Genomic DNA, 15,740 nt, shown 5'->3' on the forward strand with positions numbered 1-15,740 from the left:
AATGGCGGATGAGTTGAACTCAACTGAGTTGGAATTAAGGTGCGCTTGGAGGTCGACTTCTCAACTAAGTGTTGCGGACCGCCCAATTCGCTAGCTCAATTGCCCACAATTTCGGGCTAGAGAGCCAACACAAGGCCAAGAGTGCTAGCTTGGCCCAATTCCGGAACATTCTAGGCAATTCTAGTACATGTGAGCTTGTAAATACTCTAGAATTCTCCATAGAATTCCAGCACATGTAAATAGCTAGGAAATGATAGAATTCTCTAGAATCTCTAGAGCTTGGCAAGCCTCCCCTATAAATATGGGATGGCATTAGGCATTTGTATCCAACAAGCATTGTAAGCAACTCAAGCATTGTATTCTCTCTTTGTGCAATACAAGTTTTCTTCTTTGGCTCAATTGCTCTCTTCTCTAGTTCGAGAAGCTCTAGGCTTACTTAGCAACATTCGACAAAGTTGTCTAAGTACCGCACGGGTTAGCTGCGCAAAACACTCATCCCGTGACATAAGGCTTGCTTAAGAGCTTCTAGGACGTTGAGCATTCGTGGAGATTGTTCTTGCCATGATGGATCTTCCATAAATGCATCTCGTTTCCTTTGATTTTGTGTTGTTTTGATGATTCACGAAGTTTATGTGAAATGGAGGTAATGACCACTCACTGAGTCATTGTATAAACTAATCAATTGACCAAGCAATTTATCTTGAGACTTGAAATTTCTCAGCTGATTTTTAGCAATGTCGTGTATAAAAACTATCATTAGGGTAATTTCATCTTTTCAAAGTCAACTAATTGTTAACAAAAAATTTAACTAACGGTGAAAGGATATTTACAAATAAATTAATTTTCGCTATTTACTTGCAACTGCCTCAAACGTCAGGATATGTTTTTTAAAATTACCCATCTCGGAAATCGGGTCAGCGTTGTCGCCGCTCGTTTTCCAGAGTCTCCCGAGTTCTTCACTTTCCTCAAAATGCCCTTTCAGAACCCTAAAAAAGCCGAAAAAGTTCAAAAAGTAAAAAGTTATGAGACAATTTTTTAAAAAAATCTGAAAAAAGAAGAAAAATTAGAACTTTCTGTCAATGGCATCATTTTTAGGCACGGTGAGGCCAAGCCCATCCTCAGTGTCCTGTTTTGCTCCTTGCAGACGCCAAATATCGGTTTACACCTCTCAAATTTCACTCCCAACATCTGGGTTCTTTCCTTTCAAGAGGATTCTTCAAGCTTGCCTTCAATCTAGTATGTTTCGATATAAATTTTTAAGTTTTATTTCTGGGTATTAACGGTTTCCATGAATTATTTTCCATCTTTGCTTTACATGCAACTGTAAATGGTGTTAACTTATCCGGGTGTGATCGATATGGATGATTGATTCTTGGTTTTGCACATTTAATTGGATATTTCTTTTTATATCTGTAATTTTTAATGTGCATTCATAGACTGGAAGCTTTTATGTTTGAGGAATTCTTAGCTTGTTATCTGGCAGCTGAAAAGCTTTAATTTTCAGTAAATTTAGATATAATGATGGACTTACAAAAATCCTTTTTATGAATGTATTGCTTAAAGAAAACATTGCATTGTGAGGAGTAGCTGATAGTGAGGTTAATTTGTTACAAGTGAGGAGGCAGTGTCAACCTTTTGGTGGATTTTATTTCCGCTTGAAGGAAAATTATATGAAGTCTCTGCTGCAGATATTGTTGTGTTGTCTGCTATCATTCATAGCTATAGATAACCTATTAGTGATCCAAATTGGGTTACAGATTTGGCAAATGGGGATAATGGAGTGCAGTTACCTGCTCAGCAATCTGAAATTGTATTTATGGGGACAGGAACTAGTGAAGGGATTCCTCGTGTCAGCTGTCTAACTAATCCTTCAAAAAAATGCCCGGTATACTATAGAGACTTCTATACTTGAGTTGACACTAAATGCACAAAATCTTTTGGAGACTTCCATTGAATCCCTCTTATGTACAGGTGTGCACAAAAGCTGTCGAACCTGGTAATAAAAATAGGAGACTCAACACAAGTATCCTTATTCGTTATCCTGGGCCATCTGGAAGGAGAAACATTTTAATAGATGCTGGCAAGTAAGTGAAAGATACTCCCAATTTGATCGTATTGGTCTCTTGGTATGGTTTAGCTGAAATCGCTTCTGTTTCTTATTATCATTTGCTGCTAATTTTTCAATTCCTACTGTTTCCATCTAATTGTCTTGATATGTGCTTATATATAAACAATAATAAAAATCTAGTTGGGCTTATAAAAATTATGTAATTAAACATTGATTGAATCTGGGAAATGAGATGGAAATTTATTTTTCCTTAAGACTAAAATTGGTCCCAAAGTTAGAAATAGTAAAAGAGATGGACCTTATAACTGAGCAATTTTGACGAGTTTATGTAATTCCCAAACTTATATGGCAAGAATTTTCTTTTGAACTTCTATTTTGCAGGTTTTTCTACCATAGCGCTCTTCGTTGGTTTCCTGCCTATGGGTCAGTCTTTACTTCATTCACTTGGAAAGTCTTTATGAAGGCCGTTTAAGATGTCAGTTACTTCAGTTGAGATTATATGACTGCAGCTTGTGCAAGCTTTGCATGTTGGTACTTTGTTAGACATTGCTACATATGAATGCAGAATAGTTGCAATAAGTTGCTTGCAATTATAAAGGACCATGTCACATAGGTTCTGTGGTGCACAAGATTTTGTGTACTTCAGATTAAAAAATGTTGGTAGTTGCAAAAATACTGGCCTCATAATGTAGGGGTGGTATTATTTTAGTGTCCCGAGTATGTTATGATTCCCCTTCAAAAGAACCCCATACCAAAACTTTTCAACTTCTAGTCTTAGACACTGTACTGATTAGATATGAATTTATTTAGGACCTGTGAGTGTCCCATTTGTTCTAGGATGATTGTTGATCCAATGTAACAAACTGGAATGAAAGTGAAACTTCTGCATTTGTTCATAGAGTTCAGTTTATCACTTAGTAAATTTTTATGATTATATTCTATCTGAACAAATATCTTGATGATTTTGATTCCATCTTCATAGTTTTTCAGCACAATTCAAACCTTGTTTCCTTGAGTGCTTGGTTTCTTCTGTTACCATTACCAGTGTTCCATGTTTGCTGAAGATTTTTTTATTGATAAATATAGGAGATTTGATTATTGAAGCACTAATTTATTGACATCCAAATTATTTGATGTTTTTGTTTCATATGTAGGAGATTTAAATGTTCATTTTTTTTTAAAAAAAAAAAACTAAATTCCTATTGATATTTGGCACAGATGTATCTTAGAGAGAAGTAGTTCTGCACTTAAAATTTTGTCTCTATGACCAGTTGGCCTAAACAAGCATAAATGTGTTTTCATACGCATGCCAAGCATTAGATATGAATTGAAGTAACCACCTATTACAATTTATAATTGATGCTACGTAATTGTTTAGAATAGTTCTAAATGTATATTGCATAGAGCATTTCTCTCAATGGATAATATGCTATTTAAATTGTCTTCATTCAGCTAGCCTGCTTGGTTTCTTTTAAAGCATTTATGTATATGAAAAAGTCGGAAGTTGTTAGATTGTGATGGTTTTGCAAATTCTGCTATGGTATATGTCAGGTACTTGCCTTATCATAACTAGTTGCATTTCTGCCAGGATAAGAACAATTGATGCGGTTATAATTACTCATTCTCATGCTGATGCAATTGGAGGTCTCTGACAACACTTTCTGATTCTTTTTCTTTAATCAAACAAATGAATTTATGACACTGCATTAAGTTTGCTCTTCGTCATCTTATTATTATTGGATTTTGAAATAGAAGCACATATATGCTCTAAGATTGGCCTTTAAATTATTTTTCATTTTTTACCCCCTTTTTTTTGAAGGTTTGGATGATCTTCGAGACTGGACGAACAATGTACAGCGTCACATTCCAATTTACGTTGCAATGCGTGATTTTGAGGTCCAAAATGCAATCCTGCCTTTATTGCATAGCATATTGTGTAGTTTTCAACTTCATTTGATCTTGGCACTAATTATTAAAACAATTTCAGGTAATGAAGAAGACTCATTATTATTTAGTGGATACAAGCGGGATTATACCTGGTGCTGCAGTTTCAGAGCTGCAATTTAATATCATTGATGAGGAGCCATTCACTGTACAAGATTTAAAGGTAACAATTGTTCACTTAGGATTAAAGTGGAAATCCATAACTCTCTGATATATGAGTTTTTGAACTGGTTTCATAAATTGGTGCCCTAAATTGGCTGTCAATTCCTCACGTGTTGTCAAACAACAGTTTCTGAAATTAAGTACAATAAAAAGTCTCTCTGGGAATTTGTATTTAAATTATGAAGCTGAGGAAAATATTCAGAAATTAAAAAAAAAAGTTGTTTGGCGAGGGCTTTTTCACTTGGACTTAGTAAGGATAAATCAAGATTGCAAAGACAGAAGTAGGATTCATCTCAAAGCAAGAATTCATTTTGATGTCTATTCATCTTTAAAGGACTCTTAAGGTCCAATTAAAGACTGCTGTTTAATGGAATGGTTTTTTAGATGACCATTTGCTTCTTTGCATCTCTCCTGGATGTCTATGTGACTTGGTCTCACAATTCTCTGTTCTTCCAATGTAAACCTAAACATAAAATATGACAAAAGTGTTATGTAGCCAAGTTGAAAAACAGTTTACGATGCAGAGTGATTTTTCTTTAAAAATATTGTGCTTCAGATTACACCTTTACCAGTGTGGCATGGTGCTGGTTACCGTTCCCTTGGATTTCGTTTTGGTAATATTTGTTACATCAGGTAATGCTCTGAATATGGTTTGTTTGTGGAAATGTAATGCTTTCATTATTTTCAGACTCCAGAAGTTTGAATTTGAAACTTTGCTGTTTTTTCTTTTTTCCAGTGATGTCAGTGAGATACCTGAAGAAACTTATCCCTTTCTGCAAGACTGTGAAATCCTGATAATGGTCCTCTCTCTCTCTCTCTCTCTCACATGCAAAGATACACACACATTTTTTCTTGTTTGCATGTATACTTAAGTTTTATGTATGTACATAAGTACAGTTTGTTTTAAGCTTAAATGTCAAATGATTTTTTCAGGATGCTTTAAGGCCTGATCGGTCTTCTTCAACACACTTTGGACTTCCAAGGGTAGACAAATTCTTGGCATACTCAGGTAATCAATTTACATTATCAAATATGAGTTTAACTATTTTTCCTTTCAGGCTTTAGAGGAAGTGCGGAAAATTCAACCAAAGAGAACACTTTTCATTGGTATGTTAATTTCTCCTTTTATAGTGTAGAATTTACGTGTTTCTGTTTCTGAATTGTTACTTGTTCCTTAATGTTACATTGTCTTTGAATTCAAAAGAGATTCTAAACTCATCTTCTTTCCTATGCTTTTACAAAGGCATGATGCATTTGATGGATCATGAAAAGGTGAATGAAGAACTTCTGAAGTTGATGGAGACTGAGGGTCTTGATGTGCAACTCAGTTATGATGGATTGCGTGTTCCAGTAATGCTCTAGCTCTTACCTTGTTTTCAATGTGGGGATTAATAGACTGCATATACCAAACATGCTGTAGCCTTTATCATGTATTTTTGGGCACAGCCACTATTTTTTAACAACAAAACATACACCATAAACTCCAAATTCCAAGTCAATTATTATCTTGACCAACTCATCACAAACTCATATGATGTAATCTTTCCAGGAAGTTTCATTGGCCTCATTTAGTACTGCTGAATTCTAAATGTGACATAACATTATTATTTTATGTATTGGACTAGTGCCCGATTTTTCCTGCTTGATGTTAACATATTAGTTGCTCTATCATTTTTCTTGGTTTTGCTGGCACTAGCATGTTTAAAAGCGAGAGATGCTGAGAAATTGGTGACTATCTGGGGCCTGCTCAGAACTTTTTATAAATGCAGAAATAATAGTAGTCAAGGCAACCTTCTCTTACTTTTTGTATGCGTGCATGGAGTCTAAACAAGCTCTTTTTTCTCAATTATTTGCGCCCATCAACAGCAAAAGCATGTCTAAAATGATCTTGGGCAGATATGATTGTCGATTTTGAGTTGAATTTTTTTTGGGTACTTGAATGATCTGGGTCTGAGCAAATGTTTTATGATGATGACAAAAAGTATTACTGATGTTTGAAAAAAACCATTATAGGAAAGTAGATTTCCCAAAAGCGTGGAATATGAATCAAACTGCTTGTAAATTTGTACCAGAAAATTTGGTATCTTAGGAAATCAAGATGTGCATTTGTGCTTTAGGAAGGTCTCTACACTTAACTTTGGCCGTTACCTTTGTTGCCTGAGATATTACAACAGTGACGAAGACACTTTATGAAAAATTTCCCAGTCACATTGGTTGTAACTACCAGTCTGGTTAAACCATGTAAAAATGAGTAATATGGCGGGGGGGTCAGGTGGACCAATATATGATTTTTTTGTATTGTTTTTATTGGGCTGTAACTTACAATAAATATAACTTAACAAAACCAAACTTACATTATTAAACTTTAAGTCAAACTTTTTATACAGCATAGTAAAAATAGATTTACATAAATAATTTTCTGAACACAATCACGAAACTACTTTATATTTTATTATTTTACATCTTTTTTTTAAAAGGTCTTTCTAAATTGGGGGATTGTTAATTTCTCTCTTATTGTAATTAATATATACTATTTATCCCCTTGTTGTTTTTATAATAGCCAATAACTCCTCTCACAACATTAGTTTACAATATTACCCATATTTTCAAATATAATTTTATTTATATTTATTATAAATTAAATAAATCATATGAATAGAAATTGAAAAAAATATTTATTAAGAACAAGAAATATATGTTTTGATGTGAAAAAAAATTAATAATAAAATTTTATATGTTTTGATGGAAACAAAAAAATGATTATTAAAATTTTTTCTTGTACTTTTTTTTTATTTTGTAAACATTTTGTCTTAATAAATATTTTATAATATTTTAAAATTAAATGTAAAAAGTATAAGAAAAATATTTTATTATTTATTTTATGATAATTTTTATTTATCATTCAAGTTTCTTATAATAATTTTTTATCATTTTATAATAGTTTTCTTATATATTTATTATATGAAAATATTTATAAAATAAAAAAGCACAAGAAAAATATTTTATTATTGATTTTTTTCACATCAAAACATATATTTCTTATTTTCAATACTTAATTTTTTATTTTAATTTCTATTCATGTGACTTATTTAATTTATAATAAATATGAATAAAAATATATTTAAAAATATAGATAATATTATAAATTTATGCTGTCTGAAGAATTATTAGCTATTATAAAAACAACATGAGATAAATAGTATATATTGATTAAAGTGGAGAAAATTGACCATGTTCTTTTTAAATTTAATATAGCTAATCAGATCTTGAATCAAACATGGTAATAATATTTTATTTAACTACTACTTTTAATAATTCTCAAAAAAAAAAAAAAAACTAATTTTGCTAGTTGCATTTTTGAGGCTGTGAGCCTGTGACTTGGGCGCCAGGGAGAGTCATTGTCTGATGGGGGCCACACGGTAAGATTTTACTTAAAGGTAGGCATGGGTGCCAGGTGTCAATTCGAATTTTGCCGCCTCCTCTGAAAACGAACTCTCAGAGAGAGGGAAAAGAGGGTCAAGTTAGTCACGCACTCTGCATGGATCTCTGAAAGCAAATCCAATAAACGGTCGCCACGTGCACTTGTCGAGTCAAGTACGAGTCCTCGATTAGTCCTTTTCACGGGTGTGTTGAAACGAGACGGTGAAAGGCTATAATCATCCTATTGCATGAGGAAGGAAGTAAATAATTCCCTGTTCCTACGGACTCATTCTATTCCATGAACTCTCGGGCTAAGATCTTACACGTGGCATCCCACAAGGGGAAATTGTTGAAATGTAATTTGATCGAATGCGGTCCATCGAGGATGATGGAGGTCATGTGCAGTGTGAGTTATCATTGATATGTTTGACAATTAGAAAGTGGGCCCAAAGATATCTCAATCATTTTGGGTGGGACCTACTGCTTTTTGTGTGCCCCTCGTGAACTCTGAGTGCACACAAAACACACACGACAATGAATCTGACAGTGATGTGACTGATAATGAAACAAATTATTCTTCTTGAAAATCAGTTTTGGTTCCACTGTATTTTCCCTTGCAATTTGGGGCACAACTAGACCCAAGTGAATGAATGATATTAAATCTCAAGTCCCACGTGTGATTTTAGTTAGAAATAAATTGAAAAACAAGAACTTGAATAAAAAAAATATAGTTTTATTTGGGGGCAATAGTTATTATTCCTGTCATAAGTAAAATTAAAAGTTTAGTTTAATGTTCTAGATGTTTAGTTAGGTAGCTATTTTTTTCTTTTTCTTTTTCTTTTGGTTGAGGTGGTTTGAATATAAATATTTACATGATATATGTATATTTTTTTAATATATGAATATAAGAGACATTACGTTTATTTTTATAAATAAAAAAATCTTAAATATAATTATTTGACATTTATGTCCTTGTAAGTCAAAAAGAATAAAAATATTAAGTTTTATAATTTAAAAAATAAGTATATTTAATATAGATATTTTTGACATATAATATTTACTTGCCATTTATATAAAAGTTATAAAAGTTCATTTTTTTCTATTAAGATGTAAATATTTTAAAATGGGATATAAATTACAAAGAATAAATAAATAAATTTAAAATATATATATATATATAGAATGAATAATATTTCAGACGTCAAACATTTAACAAATAAACTCTTAATTTGGTAAAAATTTCCTTTTATTCAACAATTCTAAATGGAAATCAATTGAAGTGAAATAGTACTACGTAATGGCATTGACCTATTGTCGATATCACACAAAAATTGAGCACTCGATATGTCGATTATCTACCAGTTCTTCATCGACCACTTGTCTACTACTCTGTGGATGTTTCTGTTTTAAATGTTCATTTTTTTACTACTAAATTAAGGGAAATGGTGTGTCGACTAGTTTTACTGTTTTACAAATTGATCCAAATTTTACGTTATTTTCATAATCCTCAAAGGAGAAAAATAACGTTTCCGAAACTCGTCAAACGGAAATTTTCAGGTCTATTCACTGAGGTGATGGAGGCCAATAAATGCGAGAGTATGAGCTGGAAGTAAAATGACTGAAACAGGGAAATGGCATACAAATTTGTATTGTTTGATGATATCATTTTTGGATTCAACATAAAAAATAAAATATTGTCTGGTTTTGCTTTGTTGCCAAATCAAATCAAGCTGGGCAGAGAGGTTCACACAGCCAACAGAAGCAAAATCATACAAATAACCAGTTGTAATATAACATTATAACTTGTCTTTTAATGAGCCCAGAAATCATGAAGTCTTGTGACTTTTTTTTTTTCTTGATCCGTACAATCCATGCAGAGAAACTGTTGAGTATACCCAGATTCTGAATATGTTTAAGTTTACATCCTAATTTTGTCTGACCTTTCATGACTGATATAACTAACAAAATTTGCTTTCCGCATTGATTAATACATATATAAAATATGAATGGTAATTAATTCTTGTAACACGTCACTTTATGTTATATTATTAACTCTTTTAAGACTTAAACACTAATTGATGATAATTAAGTCAAGAATGGCCTGCTAAGCGGGAGAGGTTAAAAATCCACTTCAATAGTGCTATTGTAGAGTATAAAATCACTTTTGTTAAAACTTTTTAGATCATGTTTGGTATGAAAGTTGGACAGTCGTAATTTAAAGGATGCAATATTAAAGTATTTAGAAAAATACTAACTGTTATAACGTGAAAGTTAAGTTGAGTGGATTCTACACTTACATGATGAAGAACATATAATATTTTTATTATTTTTGTTGAAATTATTATTTAAAAATTATATCGATTGTACGCAATCATCTTTTATTTTATAATTACAATTATTTTTTTTCAAAGATTTTAGTTTAAAAGTTATAATACTTCAATACTAAATGGCAATCATTTAAAATGCAATGGGGGGGGGGGGAGGAAGTGATTGGGAGAATATTAAAAGAGAAGAAGGAAGAAGACAACAAAATCGAAGGCAATGCATCTAATTAATATATACAAGAAAATTAACTTATCATAAGTTGTTAAATTAATAGCCTCCAACAACTCTTGCTAGACACTTACTCTAACCAAATATCGATTGAAACTTAAAAATCCACTTAAGGTAACATAATCAATTTTTTTTTTTTAAATTTTGGGGACTACCTACCATTATTTAGTTTAATAATTCTTCATTGACCGACCTTTTATGTGATTTTAAAATAATCACATTTATCAATGATAGCTGAGTCATAGAATTCAATCATCTATGGTATGATCAGAGTTAAAATATTCGAGGTTATTTTTTGGGTACTATTAACTATTTCAATTAGAGAAAAGCAGAAAATTCCTTTAAAAATTTATGATTACACATGGGTAACTAGCTATATATAATTACATACGAAATTAAATTTTAATATCACGTAAATTAGAAGTCTGAAAAGACAAATGTATCGAAAAACAATAGCATATATAGTTGAAACACGAGATTAGACTCTGGTACCATATATTTTTTATTAAAAAAAAAACAAACTGATAGATAATCACACAAAAATAATATGAAACTAGCTTGAGGCTAATTAATTATATTACAGTTTATTTTAAACACAGGTCATTCTTCAAACTAATGTATGTAAACAAGTTAATTTGTAGACATATCTATGGCTTGAATATTGACAAATGGAATCAAACCAGATCACCAATCTAGGGGCCTAATTAATTAACTTACATTATGGATAATTCTCTCATGTTGGTTTTATTTAATATAATTTCCAAACATATCTTTTAGATTATTTTAACGGCCGGGATGAGCTGGGGGAGCATATTGAGACATGGGTCGAGCAAGATCCCATTTCAAAACTAAAATCATTATTGAAGAATAAACAAGAAAATGACAAAAAAAAAACAGTTTTTTTTTTTTTTTCATTTCCATTTTTAAATTTCTTTTTGGTGATGGAACACAAACTCATCGAAAACATGAACAAACAGAAAGACAATGTAGCCTACATAAAGTACCCACATTATTTAATTTCATACGGCACAAAAAAATATTGTATATGTGATGGTGAAACCTTCATTAATTTAAATTTTAAGTCATTGTTGATGATGCCCTCAAGGCTCTTATATATAAATATTTATATGTATACTTCATTTGACATAAATCTCTTTCATTTTTTTTTTCTTCTTTTTGAGAGAAAATCAAATCTACGAAGTTGATCCGAGAAGTATGAATTTACGATTAACCCTTCGTTTGGGGTTATTACGAAATCATAATTTACAGTGCTTGAGTCAATCAAAAAAAATTTTTAAAGCTTCAAAAAAGTCAATGAAACTTAATTAACATTACTATTTGAAAATATAATTCTGTTAAGAGGCCCATACTTTGATCTAAAATTTGGTGACACATAAGTCAACCAAAGTGTATCTTTATCTACCATCCTAGTCACGACTGATAATTACATCAATTATAACAACCTTGACAATGATAACAAACAATTACCACAGCCCAAATAATATAATAATTTAACTGGGCTTTACTGATTATAATGGAATACTATTCATGATCATCATAATTATGATCATAAATTAATAATGATGAGGGGAAAAAAATCAAAAGGTCAAATTAGGCAGCAGTGAGCAGCTGCCTGGTAGTAGCGATAGATTATGGAAGAGTACTTAGAATACATAGCCATCAGCTATCAGCTATCATATGACCTAAATTGGGTTCCCATTTCTTTTATTTGATAAAACATGCAAAATTGTCAGAAATTTCAGCTATCTCCTTGCAAAACAAATATTAAAAAACAAAGTGAAATTAACAAAAAATAAATAAAATAAAATGAAGTCACTAGCTAGCTTTTAGTCATGCCTGTTGGCAAAATTAATCAATGAATCAATCATGTCACTGTAAATGTAGAAAGCTGTGAAAGTTAACTCTATATACAAAGTTACAGACCCATTCATCTAATATATGCATATAGAATACACATATATAGGCTTTTTTTTTTTCTTATTCTTTTTGGCTGGTTACTTTTTGATCATGGGGATTAAACAAAAGTTCAAATTATTTTAGCAGACAAATAAAAAAAAAGAAAGCAAATAGAGAATAATAATAATATAAAGATTAAAGAAAGAAGAGATTTTTCTGGGGGTTGTGGAAGAGAACAAAAGAAAAGACAGAAAGTGCAACGTCATGAGTTAAGCAGTAGGGTTTCTTTTTTTTATTTGGTGTTTTTATTTCTCTTTGCTTTCAATATCATACACACACAGAGAGCACACAACATACATCTCTTCTCATCCACTTCTCTTTCTCTCTCTCTCTCTCCCCCTCTCTCTGTCTCTGTGAGTTTTTATTTTCTTGGTTATTATTTTTCTTGTTTTTTGGTCATGTTTGTATGCTTATGGTTGGATTTTCCTGGTAAATATTAGAAATAGCAAAGCTTATGTTATGAAAGCATGAAGAACAAAAGTTCTTTGAGGAGGATCTGCTTTAGCTGCTAGCTATATAAACAAATATAATATTGTCTCTTGGGTTGAAGCCAAACAAACAAGGAACCATCAAGAGAATTATTGAGAGATAAATATACGTTTATATATCAGTTGCAGCTAGTTTTCTTTTGTTGTTTGTGTTACTACTTCTAGTTTTTTCATTTATTATTTTCAGCTTTTTCTATATAAGTTTGAAATGTTTTGTCTTTTAGATCCTTTGCGTCCAAGAAGATCTATGTGACTCAAGGTTCAACCTTGTGAAGTCCCCAAGAGAAAAGATGATGAAAGGCTTGATATTTCATCAACAGCAACAACAGCAGCAGCAAGTTTTAGAAGAAAATATGTCAAATTTGACCTCTCAATCTGGTACCGAAGCAAGTGTTTCTTCAGGCAACATTAGGGGCGCTGAAACAACAAACCATCAACAATATTTTGCCACCCCACCAACTCAAGCTCAACCACCTGCAAAAAAGAAGAGAAACCTTCCGGGCAACCCAGGTTAATTATTATTATTTCAATTTTTACATCTTGGGTTGTTTCTTATTCTTTTTATATACAAAAGAAGTCCCTTTTTTTAATTTTTAAAAATTTATTATTTTGGGTGGTTTTGGATCAGACCCAGATGCAGAAGTGATAGCTTTGTCGCCAAAGACGCTGATGGCGACAAACAGATTTGTGTGTGAGATCTGCAACAAAGGGTTTCAAAGAGACCAGAATCTTCAGCTTCACAGAAGAGGGCACAATTTGCCATGGAAGCTAAAGCAAAGAACTAGCAAAGAGATAAGGAAGAAGGTATATGTGTGTCCAGAGCCAAACTGTGTGCACCATGACCCGTCAAGGGCACTTGGAGACTTAACTGGAATCAAGAAGCACTTCTGCAGAAAGCATGGTGAAAAGAAGTGGAAATGTGACAAGTGCTCAAAGAGGTATGCGGTTCAATCAGATTGGAAAGCTCATTCCAAGACCTGTGGCACCAGAGAGTACAGATGCGACTGTGGAACCCTTTTCTCAAGGTAACTAATAATCAATCCCAAAAATAATGTTTATTACATAGATTCCATTTGAACATTTCAGTCCTGTTTATGGAAGGGAGTCGGAAATCTTCATTGATTGAGACTTGCGCGAAAGAGAGAATGTCTCTTTAGTCTGTCCAAAAATCCCATGTATAATCTTTGATTATTCACACTAATGAGTTTTTTACAACACATAATTCATCTATGTTTCAGCTACAAGTACTACTCCTATTTAATTTGATACCCTAGACTCTAGACTCTAGAGAGAGAGAGAGAGAGAGAATGCTTAGAATGGATAAATGAAATTCAAGAGTAGCTTATGTGGACAATTTGTCCTTAGCTAATTCAGCGAAAAAATAATAATAATAATGGATGCAAAAAGAGAGAGAGTGGGGAAAAAGATGATGAAGAGTGAAAGAAAGTCAAATATTTCTGGCATTGTCATGTTGAGCACTTTATGACGGCTTTGCTTTTGTTTGCTTGTGTTTGAGATTGTTTTCTTTTGCTGGGTTTTGATTTTTTTTTTTTTTTTTTTTGGGTCCAGGAGAGATAGTTTCATCACGCACAGAGCTTTCTGTGATGCTTTGGCTGAAGAAAGTACAAGGGCTATTACAGGAACAAACCCAATTCTCAGCTCATCATCTCATCATCAACCTGGTATTGTTGCTGGGGCCTCTTCACATGTAAACTTACAGATCCCTCAATTCAATCCCCAAGACTTCAGTGCATTTTCACTTAAAAAAGAACAACAAAGTTATAGCTTAAGACAAGAAATGCCACCATGGCTTGGTAGCCAACAACCATCAATACTAGGATCAGCTGTTCCTGGCCTGGGGCAACCACCATCCTCTTCGCACACCGTTGATCATCTCTCATCACCATCATCTTCAATCTTCAACACAAGGCTTCATCAAGATCATCAGTTCACACAAACCACCCATCAAGATTTGACTCGGAACGATCACCCAGCAAACCCTAACCCTAGCCTCGGACCCACGCTCAGTGTTCCTCATACCAACTACCATCAAGCAATGGCTTCCGCTTTCCCACATATGTCAGCTACTGCATTGCTGCAAAAAGCAGCACAAATGGGAGCAACAATGAGCAGCAGCAAGGCTAGTACTGCTACTGGTAATTCGTCGTCGTCATCTTCACCAGCTCATCATGCCGCCTTGACCAGACCCCACCAACAACCACCACCCCCACAACAAGCTCACGTGTCTGCAACACCTGAACATCCTGCAGGCAACAATAAAACAAAAACAACAACTGGGTTTGGTTTGAATTTGTCTTCACGTGAAGGAGTTGTCCATGGCTTGACTCCTTTTGGGACTAAAACTTCTGGGGGAGGCTCATCAGGTCCTTTTATCCAAGAAATGCTCATGAATACTTCTTTTTCATCTGGGTATGCTGCTGCTTCTCCATTTGATGATGCTTTGACATTTGGTGGGGTTTTTAATTCAAAGAAAGAGCCTCATCTGAATCATAGTTTCAATGAATCATCGTCACTCTCCAGAACAAGTGGAATTAATGATCATGGAGAAGAAATGACAAGAGATTTCTTAGGGCTTAGAGCTCTCTCTCAAACTGATATTCTCAACATTGCTGGGCTTGGTAACTGCATTGACACAAGATCTTCTCATGAGCAACAACTCAATCATTCTCAAAAACCATGGCAAGGTTAGCAGCTGAGGTGATGATTAGGTTTTTATTTTTCTTTCTTTTTTCATTTACTTTCTTTCAATCTTCCCAAATGGAAGATTTCTGAAGATCATGATATTTCAATACACTTTTGTAGCTATATTAAAATTCAACCAAGAATTTTTTTTTCAGTCTTTTTAATATTTTTATTTCACTGTAATAATTAATTAATTTGTACTGCACACGCACACACACAACCAAAAAAATATATATATAAAATAAGAAACCTTGGAAAGGAAATAAGGGAACCCTAGCTAGTTCTCTAGCAATAAACACAATTAGAAATTAAATAAACAACTCAAGAGCGAAGGACTTCTACTAGAAGCACTTAATCGTTCTTTTTTTTTTTTTAAGTGACTTCTCTTATTATTCGACTTAATTCTCTTTTATATTTTTATTTTA

The 15,740-nt window shown here is 32.8% G+C and overlaps 2 protein-coding genes across 3 annotated transcripts; both read left to right on the top strand.

The window, feature by feature from the left end:
* Nucleotides 1-871: 871 nt before the first annotated feature.
* LOC102629615 (putative hydrolase C777.06c) lies at nt 872-5,813 on the top strand. The gene is made up of 12 exons (XM_006465964.4): nt 872-1,236; nt 1,758-1,885; nt 1,972-2,084; nt 2,450-2,491; nt 3,657-3,712; nt 3,888-3,964; nt 4,056-4,175; nt 4,731-4,807; nt 4,911-4,974; nt 5,108-5,158; nt 5,233-5,281; nt 5,418-5,813. Exons 1-12 carry the CDS (start codon nt 1,080-1,082, stop codon nt 5,534-5,536), a joined length of 1,053 nt encoding a protein of 350 aa, XP_006466027.2. The 5' UTR covers nt 872-1,079; the 3' UTR covers nt 5,537-5,813.
* A 6,376-nt stretch (nt 5,814-12,189) lies between these two features.
* On the top strand, nt 12,190-15,469 carry LOC102629128 (protein indeterminate-domain 7). Of its 2 annotated transcripts, none has more exons than XM_006465963.4 (4): nt 12,190-12,340; nt 12,837-13,122; nt 13,241-13,637; nt 14,182-15,469. In XM_006465963.4, the coding sequence occupies exons 2-4, from the start codon at nt 12,903-12,905 to the stop codon at nt 15,320-15,322; spliced, it is 1,758 nt and encodes a 585-aa protein (XP_006466026.2). In that variant the 5' UTR covers nt 12,190-12,340; nt 12,837-12,902; the 3' UTR covers nt 15,323-15,469. The 2 variants fall into 2 exon arrangements, with proteins under 2 accessions (XP_006466026.2, XP_006466025.2); XM_006465962.4 differs by lacking the exon at nt 12,190-12,340 and adding an exon at nt 12,347-12,477.
* The last annotated feature ends 271 nt before the right edge of the window (nt 15,470-15,740 follow it).

This window comes from Citrus sinensis, chromosome 7 (genome assembly GCF_022201045.2).
Source record: "Citrus sinensis cultivar Valencia sweet orange chromosome 7, DVS_A1.0, whole genome shotgun sequence".
Taxonomy (NCBI): Eukaryota; Viridiplantae; Streptophyta; class Magnoliopsida; order Sapindales; family Rutaceae; genus Citrus; species Citrus sinensis.